Raw genomic sequence first — 16,488 nt, forward strand, 5'->3', positions numbered from 1 at the left:
CCCCCAATAAAGTCCTGTTCCCCTTCCCCAATAAAATCTTTAAAAATAAATAAATAAAGTACTTCAAGTGATGCACGTTTCATGAATTATTGTTTTTCTATTTGGGAAGAGTTATAGTAACGTTTTTTTTTAATGTTTGATATAACAAATCAACCCTTTGACATTAAATGTGGCACATAAATCTAATAGTATTGGTTGAAAATAAGAATTTTTGAATTGTAAATTAATTTGGTGTGTTGACAGAGGTAGAATTTCTATTTTGGGGTACATCCCTGCTGGTCTGTCTGTGTAAGACTCATGTCTGGGATGGACTTGGCTGAATTCACATTGGCTTTGATTGAGACAAACAAGACTCTGGAAGTTCTTAGGCTGTCTGCAAAACCTGTAGCCAGGCACTGAGCCATTTTCACACAAGTAATAGTCTTTACAAGTGTTGCATATTTCAAAGAGTACAGGGTGGGTCCTAGTTTGTACTTGTGCCAGAAGCAGTGAGTAACTGGGATGAAGGGGTGAGTAAGCTTCAGGGAAGCCATTTTAGCACTCTAGCTTTTCTTGGTTGTAAAGTACTATGAAGTGCTGCGTTTTCATTCATGTCAAGCAGTAGCAGATGTATTCTGATGAGCCTGACATGAGTGTTTATCCTCTTGTAGGATCTAGCAAGGTCTTTCTTTTCCCAAAATTTGAGCTAAATTTCACTTTGTAAAATTTAGTACTTGCTTGTTATAAAGTATTCTTTTTTTTTAAAAAAAGATTTTATTGGGGAAGGGGAACAGGACTTTATTGGGGAACAGTGTGTACTTCCAGGCCTTTTTTCCAAGTCAAGTTGTTGTCCTTTCAATCTTAGTTGTGGAGGGCGCACGCAGCTCAGCTCCAGGTTCAGTTGCCGTTTTCTAGTTGCAGGGGGCACAGCCCATCACCCCTTGCGGGAGTCCAACTGGCAACCTTGTGGTTGAGAGGGCGCATTCCAACCAACTAAGCCATCCGGGAGCTCAGCAGCAGCTCAGCTCAAGGTGCCAGTGTTCAATCTTAGTTGCAGGGGTGGAGCCCACCATCCCTTGCGAGACTCAAGGAGTCAAACCCAGCAACCTTGTGGTTGAGAGCCCACTGGCCCATGGGGGAATCGAACCGGCAGCCTTCGGAGTAGGAGCACAGAGCTCTAACCGCCTGAGCCACCAGGCTGGCCCTAAAGTATTCTTGAAATGCTCCTGTAGGTGACAGAAACATCCCATTTCTATTATTTTTGTAGTAAATGTTATGAAATAAGCATCGTGTGAATGTTTAGCAGATACATTAGCACTTCGTCTTAGAGGATCTGGCATACATAACCCTTTTTTTCACCCAAAATAGATTTTTTTTCTGCTTATGAAAGTAATACATGTTTGTTTAAAAACAAATCAGTAGTGACTTTTGACAGCCCGTAGAAGAGCCGCCAAGAGCGCCTGTGCACTACATGCAGCCGCGGGAGCATGCCTGTGGGCGTGTCCTGGTCTGCCTACCTGAATCGTCACCAGCCTTCTGACCATTTGCACAGACTGAAGAGCTGCTCGGGTACTACCAGCCTGCCAAGCCAGTACCTAAAATCCCGCCAAAGCCTGGAGAACTCAAAGCAGCTTTTGAGACTGAAAGAGAGACAATGTGAACCTCAAATTTCCTGAGAATATAATTATGAATTCTGTGAATAATATTATAAATCTTAAATATGTATTTTTAAAAATTTATTGAAAGCCAAGCTACTTGTCCTTAAGTAACTAATACAATGCTGACTGAAAGAGGAGGTGCTCAATAGATATTAACAGATACACTGAAATTTAATTATGGTTTGACCAGTATTTCTTGAAAAGTTCCAAAGCTCCTATTATCAGCTTCTTGAATATATTTAGTCTTGAATATCATGTGAGATAGAGTATTATAATTGTGGTTTATTTTTTTGAATAAGCTTTAAATATAATGGTGAGTGGGAATTATAAATTGACTATAATAAAGAAGTAAAATTGACAGTGAAAAAAACCCAAGTCAATATTAAAGTGTGGAAAGTGGCAAGTCCTCACTTCCTATAGTTGACCATTGTTTGGTATATTCCTCAATTCCCTCTCTCATTCCCTCCCTCCTTCCTCTTCCTTTTATATTTTGTATTACAATTTTTTGTAGGTCTTGTTGTAATATATCTTTAATTTTTCCCATACTTTTTATATGTGTGTACAAAAATATGTACTACCAAAAATGATTTGTAAGAAAGACTATTGAATTTTTTTAAAAGCAGTATATACTCACTGAAGAAAATTAGGAAAATGTGATGTAAGGAAATAAGTAAAATTGCTGTAACTCCCCTCCCCAAGACCATAGTTTTCATGATTTTGTTACATTTTTTCTGTGTCTATAGGTGCATATACAATATTTATAAAACTGTAATCGTTGTACGTTTTACCACTGCATGTGCTACATCACCAATGCTATTAAATATTTTGTATGCCAGGGATTGGGCATACCACCGACATCCCATATGTGGTCCTACTCAAAACAATCTTGGAGTTTCTACTATGAGGGCGCCTCATGAGTGGATTATAACAATCTCAGACTTCTAGGAGTTTGGGTTTTTAAGAAATCACATAAGTTTTTTAAAATTTTGTTTCTACTATGAGATGAAAGGGTGTATCTGGATTTGGGGTGGGGAACAGCAGTTTTTCTTGTTCAGCATGTTTTAATTTGATAGACTATAGTGTATTAAGATTTTTTAAGCTAAATATTCAAATATACTCAAAAGTAGAGAGAATATTACAATGAATCCCCATATGCTGAGCACCCATGTTTAAATATCAAAATTTTGCCGCATTTGTCTTTGCGCTTTAAAGTTTTTATTTTTCTCTTTGCTGAACTAAATGAAATTTCATGTCATTTTACTTCTGCAGTCTTAACTATTCATCTGTAAAACATATGACTGATTTCTTGTATAACTGTAATTCATTATCATACTACAAAGTTACTGAAAGTTCTTGATATCTCATACCTAAATTTCTATGCTAGACTAAGATTTGTAACATCTAAATTCAATCAAGCGTTTGTATCCTGTAATACTCTCATTGAAACAGCCATATTTCTTTTTCAGATTAGTGATGATGAACCAGGTTATGACCTAGATTTATTTTGTATACCTAGTCATTACGCTGAGGATTTGGAAAAGGTGTTTATTCCTCATGGACTAATTATGGACAGGTTAGTAAGATCTTAAATTGAAGTTTTTGGTGTTTTTCTTGTATTGATTTCAGGTGTCAGCAACTGTTTTAAGTAGTTGATATTTGATCATAAACTAGGCCAGCTTGTCAAATAATAGATGCTTTCTGTTTTCAAAAAGTCCTCTTGACAGAAAAAGAGCGGAGGGCTTACTAATTACCCCGTATAAGGAATGGTATACTGGGAGTCTGTAAGGACTAGAATAAACACTGAAGGGAAATTGGAAGAATGAACTCTCATCAGTCTTTGATTTCTCAACCCTGAACAGGGTAGTGGGCTGGGGCTGAATCATATGAAGGCAAGGTCAGATTTTTATTATTATGCACATATAGCTTAAAATTTTCCCCTTAAATGAATCACAGTGGAAAACTTTTCTTGATACTTAAGTGCTTGTCTTGTGTGTGAGGTTATTTTGATTTAGATTTTAAAATTACAATATCAATACATGCATATTGTGAAATATTCTAATTGTAGAGGCTCTGTAAATAAGAGTAGAGTTCTCTTTTCTCAGCCTGCTGTGCACATTTCCTGCCTACCCACTGGCTATACACATATGCTGTATGCAAATATACATATGTCTTTTAACACTTGGGTATGTACTATCAGATAGATCTAAAATTTATCGGACATTTTTTCATATTAGTATATCCAGAGGTATCCCATATATTTTAAAGGTTGCATAGCATTCCATTTTCTGCCTGTAACATAATTGATTTAACCAGTTGCCTATTGATAGACATACAAGATTGCTCCGTTATTTTGCTTTTACAGACCATACTAGAACGGCACATCCTTTTATACACGTTTGGGCACTTGCTCAGCTTTATCCATGTGGAAATCCTGGGTCAAGGGAAAAGTGTTTATTGAATATTTTGATACTGCCAAATTATCCTCCATTAAGTTGTAATAATTTATACTCCCAGTGGTATATGTTAAAGTATTGTTTTCCTCATAATCTCTTGTAATATTGTATGAGGTTTGATCAAAAAATACGGTGAATGCTCAAATTTAAAATGTATTACAGTAAAAGGCACATTGCCATTAATCCCCCTCAAAATACTCCCCCTTGCTTTGAACACACTTATCCCATCATTCTTGCAATTTTCTGAAGCAGTTCTGGAAGTCCTCTTTCGTGGGTGTCTAGTTGCACTGTTGTGGCTGCTTTGATGTCCTGAACCTATTCAAAATGTTTACCTTTCGTCATTTTGACTTTGGGGAAGAGCCAGAAGTCGCACGATACCAGATCTGGTGAATAAGGGGATGAGGACACACTGTAATGTTTTCATTTGACAGGAATTGCCATATACCAGAAGCCATGTGTGACACGGAGCATTGTCACGATGGAGGATGACTTACGGCACACTTTAAAACATACCTTCTCCCAACCTTAGCTCACACCCAACTGAGTGCATCAAACAAGTTGAAACTTGTCACACACTGTCACTAAGATTCCACGCACTGCTTCCCGTGTTGAAGATCCCCTGCCTTTCCTTTGGATGGCACTTGGCAGCAGCATTCACCATATTTTTTTTTTATCATATCTCATGTTATCAGGGAAATTTCATTAAATCAGAATTTTGCAATCTTACATATAACATGGTATCTTACTTTAAATTTCATTTAAAAAATTTATGATGGCTGTTACAGTGTACCTAGCTTTTGAAGGTTTTTGAAATTTTTATCTGTGCTTTCTGAAGCAAAGATATAATTCATGGGGGCAAAGGACGTGTTTCGTGGAAGTTTTAATATGTAAGTGATGTTTGTTACAAAGTTTAAATGTATTTCTATTATAATACAAATTAATGTCTATTAAATTCCTGATTTTATTTCTGTAGGACCGAACGGCTTGCTCGAGATGTGATGAAGGAAATGGGAGGCCATCACATCGTAGCCCTCTGCGTGCTCAAGGGGGGCTACAAATTCTTTGCTGACCTGCTGGATTACATCAAAGTACTGAACAGAAATAGTGATCGATCCATTCCTATGACTGTAGATTTTATCAGACTGAAGAGCTACTGTGTAAGTATATTTAATATATGTTTTTAAAAATATGGTGGCTATAGGTTTTCCTGTATGTTTTTGAAGTTCTGCAAGCTATACTACATGTACATTTCACTTGGTTACGGTGATGTTTTTAAATATATTCACCAGTACTTTATATCCAAGTGAATATTGTCTCTTTTAAACTAGTCACCTTGGAGGTTATATACTTATTTTAAAGGTTGGTTTTTGTTCTTTTTAAACCCCTTTTAAGAATTGCTGTCTGGACTTGAGCGATACTTTTTTTATTATACTTACTGGCAGATATCTTCTCTGGAGCTAGATTGGTTTGCAGGGGTGTAGTAAAGGCATTTGGAGCTAGGTCTGATTAATAAAGTGGGTCAATAATTATTTCTTAAAAAGCACATGTGGAGCGAGAGCATTGGCACGTTGAAGAAACCACTTTTGATTCACAGTCACTCTGTCTGTATCACCACGATCTCAAATGCTTCAGAATATTGACACTGGGATGAACCAAAATCAGTGTGCTCTTTACACATGAATTTCATCATCCAGAATTTCTTTGATCATGTGAATGTTTGATTTTTGTTACTTCATACTCGTGCTTTGTTTGTGGTTGCAAGTTGGTGGTGTAGTTTCTGTGAGTTACTGTTTTCCTTAAAAATAGGATTTCTCCTTGCTTCTTCAAAGGTTAGAATAAATGCCCAATTTTTGCCATTTCATGAATCAGTATTGTAGTGCATCTTTGTAGAAACTTTCCTTATGTTTACATTTTCATTGAGAATAAGACCACTTATCTACATTTAACTTTCAACCTTCATTCTCTCGTTAATCATCTATTTGACCCAAGTCTTTGATTTCTTTCACATTTTCATCAGTCTAGAGGGTGATTGGACAACCATTTTAGTATTATTGACATTTTCCCCATCCAGTTAAAACTATTTATGTTCATACATCATGACATTATTTCATAGTCATAAGCTCCTTTTAACTTGTCAAAGACTTGTTTGAAGTAAAGACTTGTTTAAATACAAAATTTGAATTTTTACTCAACAGAAGTTCATTTCTTTCCTCCCTTCCTTCTTTCCTCCTTTCTTCCCATCCTCCCTTCCTCCGATCCTCCCTTCCTCCAATCAACCCTTCCTTCCTTCCTTCCTTCACTGGTTTATACTAAGTTTTAATTTTAGTCAGTATAGCTACTAATAGTATAGCTGCCCAGTTTTTAATATATTGTTGCTTAGAGTCAAAACATGTATTTACAATCCATGGTATGGTTTCTCTCTTTTTTAAAAAACTTTTATTTATTAAAGTGTGTTTTTTCAGGACCCATCAGCTCCAAGTCAAGTTGTTGTTTCAATCTTGTTGTGGAAGGCGCTTCTCACAGTGGCCCATGTGGAGATCAAACTGGCAACCTTATTAAGAACACCTTGTTAAGAACACTGCGCTCTAACCAACTGAGCTAACTGGCCGCTCCCTGATTTCTCTTTTTGATCCTCTTAAGCACTCCTCCCACACACATAAAAATAAATCTTGTTGCTTTATGATTGATACTTCATTCCTCTGGGAATTTGGGCAGAATGTTCTTTCTTTGAAAAGAAAACTAATAAAAACAAATGAAGGAACTTTAATATTTTCTTTTAAAAAGGTATTTTATAGTTGTAAGAGCAATTTGAAGCAAAGGAGCACTTTGACATTTTAATTCCATTTTCTACTTTTAGTATTTTTTTCTTACTAGTTTTAGATCTTAGAGATTGGTTAAGCTGAACTCAACTGATAAAAAGTGTGCAATCTTAAACATAAGCAAACCAAATTTTTAGGTTAATTTTCATGTAGAGAAAAATAATAACTTTTATGTGAAATTCTGCATAGATTTATTGCTAAACAATAGAAATTTTAAAAACCATCCATAAACTTTAATGGTTCAGCTTGTCATGAAACATAGTCACACATGCATATAAAAAACCAGGCAACTTACTTTGATAAAGTCATAAAATGGAAATTTAAAATTGCTTGCAGTATCAGTAGCATTGATGTTAATATAGTTTTACATGCTGATCTTGACCGGTTTGAAATAGTGATTTAAACGTTGACTGATCTGTACTAATCATAAAGAAATGCTCCATGAACTATTAAATGTTATTGGAATGTATAAAGAGCCATAGCAGTGACAACACACCCTGTCTAGTTTTTCTTCATCATAAAAATGGTGTTTTTCTGATTTAAAAATACACATTAATTATAAAAAACATACAACCAAAGAAAATTATTAAAGGAATTAAGTCATCCTAAATTCCACTACCACTTTTATTTACAATATTTTAAAGATTTTCTGTCCATGAATACATACACATACGTATTGTAGTTTACCTACTCTTAATCATAGTAGCTAGGCAGGATTTTATTTGCTTAGTGCCTACATAGGAAATTGCCTAGGGATTCCAAATACCATATTTCATTAAATCTAAGGTACCACTGATTTTAAGACCACTATGTTTTGTACTGCTAATAAAGAAGACACTGTCAATTATAGTTGTAAGTTGTGATCAGTTGTAATATGTCAATATCAGAGGTATTAAAATGTGAATGTGCATCTTAGAACAAGGAAATGTAGTACAATATATTCAATGACCTTTTCTGTCCCTAAAACTGAAAAATGAAGCAATTGATAGGTATTCAAATGTATTTCTCTATTGTGAGTTCAATTTTGTAGTAATGTTTTACTAAAATAGTTTTTAAAAAATAATGAAGCCTCAGGAGGAAAAGTCAGACAAGTAAATTTTTTGTGGGAGTATTTTTCCCCCCATTCTTCTGCCTCCTCCCCCCGCCACTCCGGTTCAAGCCGTTGTTTCTCAGTCTAGTTGTTTAGGACACAGCTCCCTGGACCATGCTGGTGTTGTGAGCCTTGTGCTCCCCCCGGTTGAGGCGGTCGGTCACCGGTCGTTGGTGGGCCGCTCACGGCAGCTCTCGCTGGCTGCTGGCCACCAGTCGCACATGGGCTCACACTGGGCTGTTCACGGCAGCCCAGCTCCAGGAATAGCTGTTGTTCACAATCTTAGCTGTAGAGGGCGCAGCTCACTGGCCGAACGGGCATTAGGAGCGCGGTACTCCAACAAGCTGGGGGGGGGGGGTCTTGTAGGAGTATTTTTGTGTGGGCCTTAAGCAAAGGGAAAATTAGCCTGATTTTTGAGTTATGAATTATTATCTTCATGTACATTTGCGAATGAGGTGCACAGGGATGAATGACTTGCCTAAGATTGTATAGGTCTTTCATTTGAACCCAGACTTTAACTCTGTGCAGAAGTCAGGAGTCTTATTTGGAAGAACCTTTAACTGACTTGGATTCTCTAATACGGGCTTCCTGTTGTTTTTTCATTCTCTACTGGTCAGAAATTTTGCATGCAAACAATTTATTTTGCCAATTAAGGAATTTTCCCCTCAGTCGCAGTTAAGGTTCATAAAGCTATAACTTACCGTGTTGATCTTAAAAGTTGCTTGATTGGTAGCTTGATTAGGTTATCTGTTTAATATATTAAAGATGCAAATTACTTTATAGTAATTTGTAATTTGTAAGAAGGTGGCTATTTGAGTGAGCTTGTTGAAGAAAAATAGAAAATATTGCAGTAGTTTCTTAAAGCGTCTCTTATAAGAAGAGGTCAGTAGCTTTCAGTCTGACCTTTTTCTCTGTGTTTAGTCAATTGTTTTGAGGTATGCTTTTTCCTCCAGAACAGTTGAAGTTAAATGTAAGTGTACCACTTTGATGTTGACACTAGATAATCTAAAGCTTATCTTCTGTAAATCTGTGTGTCTACTTATGGTATATAAATCTAGTGAAGTGATTTATAACTTTCTCCTACTTATTGAATTAAGACCATAGACATGGGTGGCGGAAATAATTTGTTTAGTTTAAATTGGCAGGAAGGGGGATGTATACTATCTGGTATAAGAAAACTAACAGAACTAGGGTCAGAAGTACACTTTCTAGCCCTTTCCTGTGCATTTTCACTTTGATGTAGTCCTTGCCAGGAAGGTGATTTTTAGAACATAAAAAGGTGGTGGTGTAGTTTGGCCCTGTGAAACCACAAATTTTGTAACAAATTAAGAAAATTGTGATCAATTCACTCAGCAAACACATATTGATCACCTGTTGTATGGAAGGTTCTATCTTAGGTCACAAAAAGTGGTTCTATTGAACATGTTTGTTTTATCAGATCCTGGTCCCAAACCAGACATGGAATGAAAAGCATAAGAATAGGATACAATAACTTCGGGAGGTTTGAAGACGTTATACTTGAAAATACCAGATATTAGGTATCAGTACTAACTTGTCAATCTTTTCTAGAATTATATTGTGCTAAGTGGTATCTTTGGTTTGATTAGAGCAGTGCTATAGAACTTTCTGTGGTGATTAGAAATATTCTATATCTGTGCTGTCTACTACAGAGCCACTAGCCACATATGGCTGTTGAGTACTTGAAATATGTCTTGTGCAGCAGAGGAACTGAATTTTTAATTTTATTTAATTTTAGGTAATTGCCACATGTGCCTAGTGGCTAGTGTATTGGATAGTACAGGATTAGCTGATCGATAAAGGCTCTGCTTCATCGGCATATTTTTTAAACTTATAATAGCTTTTTTTTTAAATCAATGTGTTCTTTTAAAAGAACTCATAAAATGCAGTTAAATAAATTCATTTACTATCTGGGCACATATCCTTCCAGACTTTTTTTCCATGTCATTTTAGAAAATCAGATATCTGCCATTTTCCATATGAGGTGCTGTCTGCCTCTAAAAGTATATGATTCTACTGCTCACTTTTGTTGATATTTGATCAGGATACAGGAAAACAGTTAAAGGACAAAGGATGGTTGAGATTATGATGTGAAGAGAAAACGTGATTGAGTGTGGTGGACTTGTGGCCTAGCTAGATGTAGAGGGAATGACTTTTTCCCAATAACTCGATTCTAGGGTCCTGAAAAAATGCTCTGAAGTTCACTGCACAAAGCAAGCTGCATAATGCTAAGCCACTAAATGCTAAGCCCAGATTGCTGCCTCACTAATACTCCTACTCTTACCCTCTTGGGTCCCCAGCCTTGGTGATTGGCCTCTCTGCATCTTCTCCTTATGGTGTCATCCTGTTTGTTCCAGCAGTTCTTTTGCCAACTCCTTCATTATGTGTTTTCACACAGCTTTCTCTCCTCTTTTGTTGTACCAAGCTACAGTTCTTGTTGCAACCTAGAGATTTTCAAAATTCCTAGTGATACACAGCTAGGAATAAACACAGTTCCTTTCTATTTCCCTTTTCATTTTTTTCACCTGGACTCAAGAAAGGCAGACAAAACAGAAACACAGGTGCTAAAGGTTATGTATTTGTAGACCTGAATGGCTTCTCTGGGAATTTTGTGTTAGTTGACAGCGACACTGAGTTAAGGATAGCTTGTGTTCTCTGGCTGGGAGGATTGAGGACATGGGATGGTTGGTAGAGAAGAAGGAAGAGCAATTCCGGGCTGGGGAGGGGGACTCCCCTCTCCCGTGCCAGTCGCATCATCTCAAAATGAGGCATGTAAGAGTCACTCAGTAATGTAACGAAGCAGGGATACAATGGGAAGCTTGTTCTAGACAGGAGGAGAGCGAGGGAGGGAGGGAAATTCTTCTGGTGGGGTAATAGATCCATGGATGCCATTTGTATGTAATTTGGACAATTATTACCTGTATTCTAGCACAGTGGACTATAACCTTTTCTTAAATGAATCTTCTTTGTTAGCCTCCGTTTAAACGTTTCCATGAAAAAAGCTCCAGAAGAGGTTTGATTTAAGCTGAAAACCTTAGGGCAAACAGGAATATGAAGATTTGGATGCTAGTGGAGCAGTAGTTTCTTGAATGCTTGGAGTTCTCTTATCTCTTACCCTATCACTCTAGCCTTTCTATCACAGGTTTTTCCATGTCTCAGTTCTCAGATCTTGACTCCTTTCCTCTGTAAAAGTGGGTCAATTGGAGTTGGATTGTAATACCAAATTTCTACAGAAGATGTCACTATTTGACTTGATTTACAGTGTAAATCTTTTAGTATGAGTCACTCTCATTGAAAACTTCAGGTTTTGTACAATTTTTTTGCTATTAATCAGTTCTCTGTATTTGAAACTCTGGATTTTAAGTTAGTTCAAATAAAGGGTGTGCATAATTTCCTTAAGATGAGAAGTAACATGCAAGATGTTTTTAATATCAAAAGTCATATTTACATGTTATGTTTAGTTGCAACACTAAACAGTATTGGCCCATTTGTATTTTTCAAAAATTATAACACTCCATAAAAGATGGACAGGTATATAGAAGCATATGACAAAAATAGAAGTATATAGCAGTAAAAAGTTTTGTTATCCCCATTTTCACTATTCAGAGGTAATTGGTATTACAAACTTTTTAAAAATGCTGAACAAAAGTGGTTTCATAGGCAATACATTGCTCTACTACTTGGTGTTTTTAATTACCATTGTTCCATATCAGTGTGGATAGATTGTAAGGTTCTTTTCTGCAGCTGCATGATATTACTTTGTGTGGATGGACTTAACTTATATATAGTTCCCTGTTAATAGAAATGTTGGTTGTCTCCAGTATTTCTTTTTCATAAACAGTTGATACAGTGAATATCCTTGTATGTACCTTTGCATGCTTGTGAGTATTTTTGTAGCATCGATTCCTGGAAGTGGGAGTGCTGGGGCAAATTGCATGAATGTTTACAATTTTAATAAGTATTGCTATATCATTTTCAAAAGAGGTTATACCAATATAAATTGGTACTCTCACCAACAAGAGTGCTTGTTTTCTCTCACTTTTGCCAACATATAGCGTCAGGCTTAAGTTTTGCCAGTATGAATGAGTGAACGATAGAATCACATTGTTTTAATATTTGTTTCTCAACTAGATATTTTATATGTTATGGTCTTCTCTTCTGTGAATTGTCTATTTGTCTTTGTTCTCCATTTTCCTATTGGCTTCTTATTGTTGGAGCCCAATGTATAATGGGAATGTTTGTTACAGATCTTTTGTTTCAGTTTGGGTTCATGTCATGCCTCAGTTTTTACCCTTTCTAAGAATGTGAAAATATTCTGTTTCATCCATTCTGCTGCTTATGGCTTTATTTTTCACATTTAGATTTTTATCCATCTGGAATTTATTTTTGTGTATGCTGTGAGGTAGGGATCATACTTTATATTTTCCCCAAGAACATAACTAGTTGATCAAACATATTTATTGAATAATCTTCTTACTGACTTGAAATACCATCTTTATCATATACTAAATCCTCATATATTTCTGGGTCTGTTTCTGTGCTCTATTTTGTTCCTTGATCTCTTTGTCTTTTACTGTACTGGTACAGCACTGTTGTAATTGCTGTAGCTTTGATATGGTTTGCTCTCGTGTAGGGCAAGTCTAAGCTCTTTTGTTCTCCTGCTCTTTCACCCCAGTTTTCTGTCTTGAATCCAGTACAGCCAAATTATGATCATTATCACCACCAACTACAGTGTGTGTGGAGCATTCCCCTTTGAAACTTCTGTAAAGGTTTCTAGTGGATTCTCTGGTATCAGAAAACTGGGAGCCTCAGAGGTATGCCTTAAAGGACTGCTTATCAGATCTGGTTTTCCAGACCCTGCTGAAGATGACCAGGGCTTGGCCTACACTTTTCAGGGAAATATCTTTGGGGTTGAGTATGATATAGACAACTTGCCCTACCACTTGCTTGACTCATAGGAATGGTCCAGGGCCAGAACCAGATACCTGTCATGCTAATAACTTCCCTCATGGTTCAGAAATTACTGTGACTGAAGATGGGTGACTGCTATAATACTGCCAGCTTAAAAATGGATACACCCTATTTTTAGGACGCTTAAAAGCATCAAATCAATAATGGCTAATTAGGACTTTTTAATTTTTACTAATCTGTAGTTGAAAACTATCTAGTCATTCATATCTAGAAACATAATTCTTACAATTTATATCATTTAGAATATCATAATGCTGTGACATTAGATAGCTAACTTCTTAAATCTTCTAGTTCCTATTTGATAATATGAAATGTGTACATGTACACACAAGGATGTACCTAAATGTTTATATATATATATATATATATATATATATATATATATATATATATTTTTTTTTTTTTTTTTTTTTTTTTTTTTTACCAGAATGACCAGTCAACAGGGGACATAAAAGTAATCGGTGGAGATGATCTCTCAACTTTAACTGGAAAGGTATGTACTTTGAAGGGGAAGAAAAGAGCCCTTCGTACCAAGAGTCAATTAGTAACACTGTGCTGTCAATCAGTCACTAAGAGGCAGTTTACATAGTTATTTAAGCACATAAACAAGGGTTATTTAACTCTTGGAAGCAATGTAGGTTAGGTATCTTTCTGTAGGTCGTATAGCCAAGAGTCAGCAGAATCCAACATTAAGTTTAAAAGTCCAAGTACTGCTGTCTGCCTCTGTGGGGATCTAATTTGGGATCCTTCAATATATACATATATTGAAACTATATATGTGTGTGTGTGTGTGTGTGTGTGTGTGTGTATACATATATATGTATATATATACATATATATATATATATATGAAAAGATAGTCTTCTTTTTAAAAGTAGACTTACACATAGTTTCTTAAAAGATAGAGGAGCAGTATAATGTAGTGGCAGGAAGTGTGGGTGCTGGAGCTGGACAGCTTTGATTCAAAGCCTGGCTCAGTACTTCCTAACTATGTGACCTTGGGCAGGTTATTTAACCTCTCTGTCCCCCATATGTAAAGTGGGGATGATAATGGCAGCCACCTCATGGAGTTAAGAGGATTAAGTGAAATAATACACATAGAGTTCTTACAGCAGTTTCTGGTAGTTAGAACACAAAGTAAAAACATACTATTATTTTAAGAAAGCTCAAAAAGAGTTTTTTAAACACATCAAAATTCTTCCAGTATAGACAACTGGCTGAACTGATAAAGATATGAAGCTATTTGAATATTATTCTTCTGGTACAATGAAATGATTTTTGAATAACTAGTGACAAATGATGGGATGCTACACTTTTTAAGCTGCCAGTTACCTTTTTACTTAGAGACTCTGTGCCAAATATAAAGGCATAATTTCATGAAAGTTTCACAACAATTCTGTGAGGTAGATATTATTATCCCCATTTTACAGATCAGGAGAGTAAGACTCAGCAAGATTAAAGGACTTGTCCAAAGTCACACTGCCAGTAAGTGGTAGAGCTTGAGTTTGAACGTAGATAGATTTCTCAGACTCCAAAGCTCTTTGCTTCCTCTGGCTTTTACGTTTAATGTTTATAGCTTACTTGAGTATCTATAAGAAAACTTCAGTATACAGCACTCGTGTCAATTTCTGTGGTCTCATGTCAGGGTCATGCCAAACTAATGTCTTTCTCAACATCTTTGGAAAACTTCAAAGGAGAAATGATAATCCGCTGATTCTTTCCTCTCCTTGTCCATCCTGCATACCACTGCCAGACCTGTTCTTCCCTTTCGGCATGCTTTGCCCATATTTAGAAGTCAGTTGAAAGCCTTACTCCTACAGTCAGCTTTTAGTGCTGTGAGGGGGCCTAGCCTTTACCTTCCATGATTTTATATGACCTTGCCTTTTCCACCTAACAGCTCTGTCCCACAGTGTAGCTCTGTGATCTTAAAAGGTCTTTGTTTCTAAAATAACTTTCTTTTTATGATAGTCACAGTAAATCACAATTGTGTAAAAAAATCAAGACACAAATTAGATGAAGTTGTTTTTTGAGCACACCTCGTACATACGTATATAAGTATCCCCACCCTTTTGCAGTTAGTGGATGAGAATATGGGCTTTGGACCCTGAAAGCACCTCGTAAAATCTTTACCACTTGGCTATTTTTGTGACTTTAGGCATGTCCATTGATTAACCTCTGAGCCTCAATTTTTTTCATTTATTAAGGATGTAGCTATTTCACATCAAATACGCTCTCAATAATGGTAGCAGTTCTCATTTTATTTTTTAAACTGTATTGAGATCATACTCTAGATACTATAATTTTGTATTGGACAAATGTTTAATGTCTCTAGACTTTGATTTGTATAAACTAAAAGTCTAGACACATTAAATATTTACACCACCAAAAGTCTATGATTGTGACTTAATCAAGATATGCAGCTACTTAGTATTAGAGCAAAGACTAGAATCCAGTTTCTCGCTCTCATAAGTCAGTGCTGTTTTCAAACTATACCTCCACCCCATGGTGCAAATCGCTGCAACAGGGAGCCACAGTTACTGATGGAAAAATGTTATTCTTCAGATGTGCTAGCTAGGGTAGAGAAAATGTTGAGAAAGAACCACATAGTAGGCAGTGAAACAGTTATTTGTATCAATTGATTACATTCAATTTTACTAAAGATTTAGACTGTAGTATCTTTAGAAAGAGAGAAATTAGTTGTGATGTGAAGACAGGAATAAATTATATATGTATGAACCATGGTAGTAATATGTATATTGTAAAATACATGTAAAATTGTAGATTATATAAAGTGAGATTTTTAAAATAGTTCTGATATTTCTTGCTTGCAACCCAGTGGATCTTGTGTGCCTTACTTTCCTAACCACTGACTTAGAAGAATACATAGAACATTAAAATTCTGATGCTATAGGTATGTGACAGAGAAATGAGAACTACAAATAAATAATATAGCATGAATGTTCTTTTCACAATGATTGAAACCAGTATGTGAATCCTACCTTATTCCTATAACTAGCACAAGAATAGATAGGACATTTCTCTACCATGGAGGTAATTGTTAGATGGTATTTGCTCTATGGATTCTTCCAGCTATAAAATTCTGAGAGGTAGAAATTGGGGTAAGGGTTTATGGTGGAAGGAATCAAAGATTGGTATCTTTCTTTAGTCCAAGAATATGAACACATCCAGAAAATGCATATCAGTTTCAGCCTAATGAGAAATTGGGTTTTGAACTGGATTCCATATGGTAAGTTAAATGCATGATTTTAGAGTTATTGTCCAAATTATAGTTCTTGAATTTTAGAGTTGAAAGACACATTAGACTAAAGTCCCTCATTTTACACATGGGAAACTGAGGCTCAGAGAAATTTCATGACTTGCCCAAGATTAGACTTCCTTTAAAGGAATAAAACTTTTAAAAAATGAATATGTAGGTCAAATTTTATTTTTAAAGATTCCATTGCTTTGAAAATTTTGTATTAAAGAGTTCCAAATCCCAA

General features: G+C 35.9%; 1 protein-coding gene across 1 annotated transcript in view; it reads left to right on the forward strand.

Moving 5' to 3' along the window:
* Positions 1-16,488, forward strand: part of HPRT1 (hypoxanthine phosphoribosyltransferase 1) — a 42,458-nt gene that overhangs the window by 19,935 nt on the left and 6,035 nt on the right. Inside the window, exons 2-4 of the mRNA XM_074324209.1 lie at positions 3,104-3,210; positions 5,064-5,247; positions 13,416-13,481. Of these exons, the coding sequence (XP_074180310.1) occupies positions 3,104-3,210; positions 5,064-5,247; positions 13,416-13,481 (357 nt within the window). The remainder of the gene's footprint in view (positions 1-3,103; positions 3,211-5,063; positions 5,248-13,415; positions 13,482-16,488) is intronic.

The sequence above is a fragment of the Rhinolophus sinicus genome, chromosome X (assembly GCF_036562045.2).
Source record: "Rhinolophus sinicus isolate RSC01 chromosome X, ASM3656204v1, whole genome shotgun sequence".
NCBI lineage: Eukaryota > Metazoa > Chordata > Mammalia > Chiroptera > Rhinolophidae > Rhinolophus > Rhinolophus sinicus.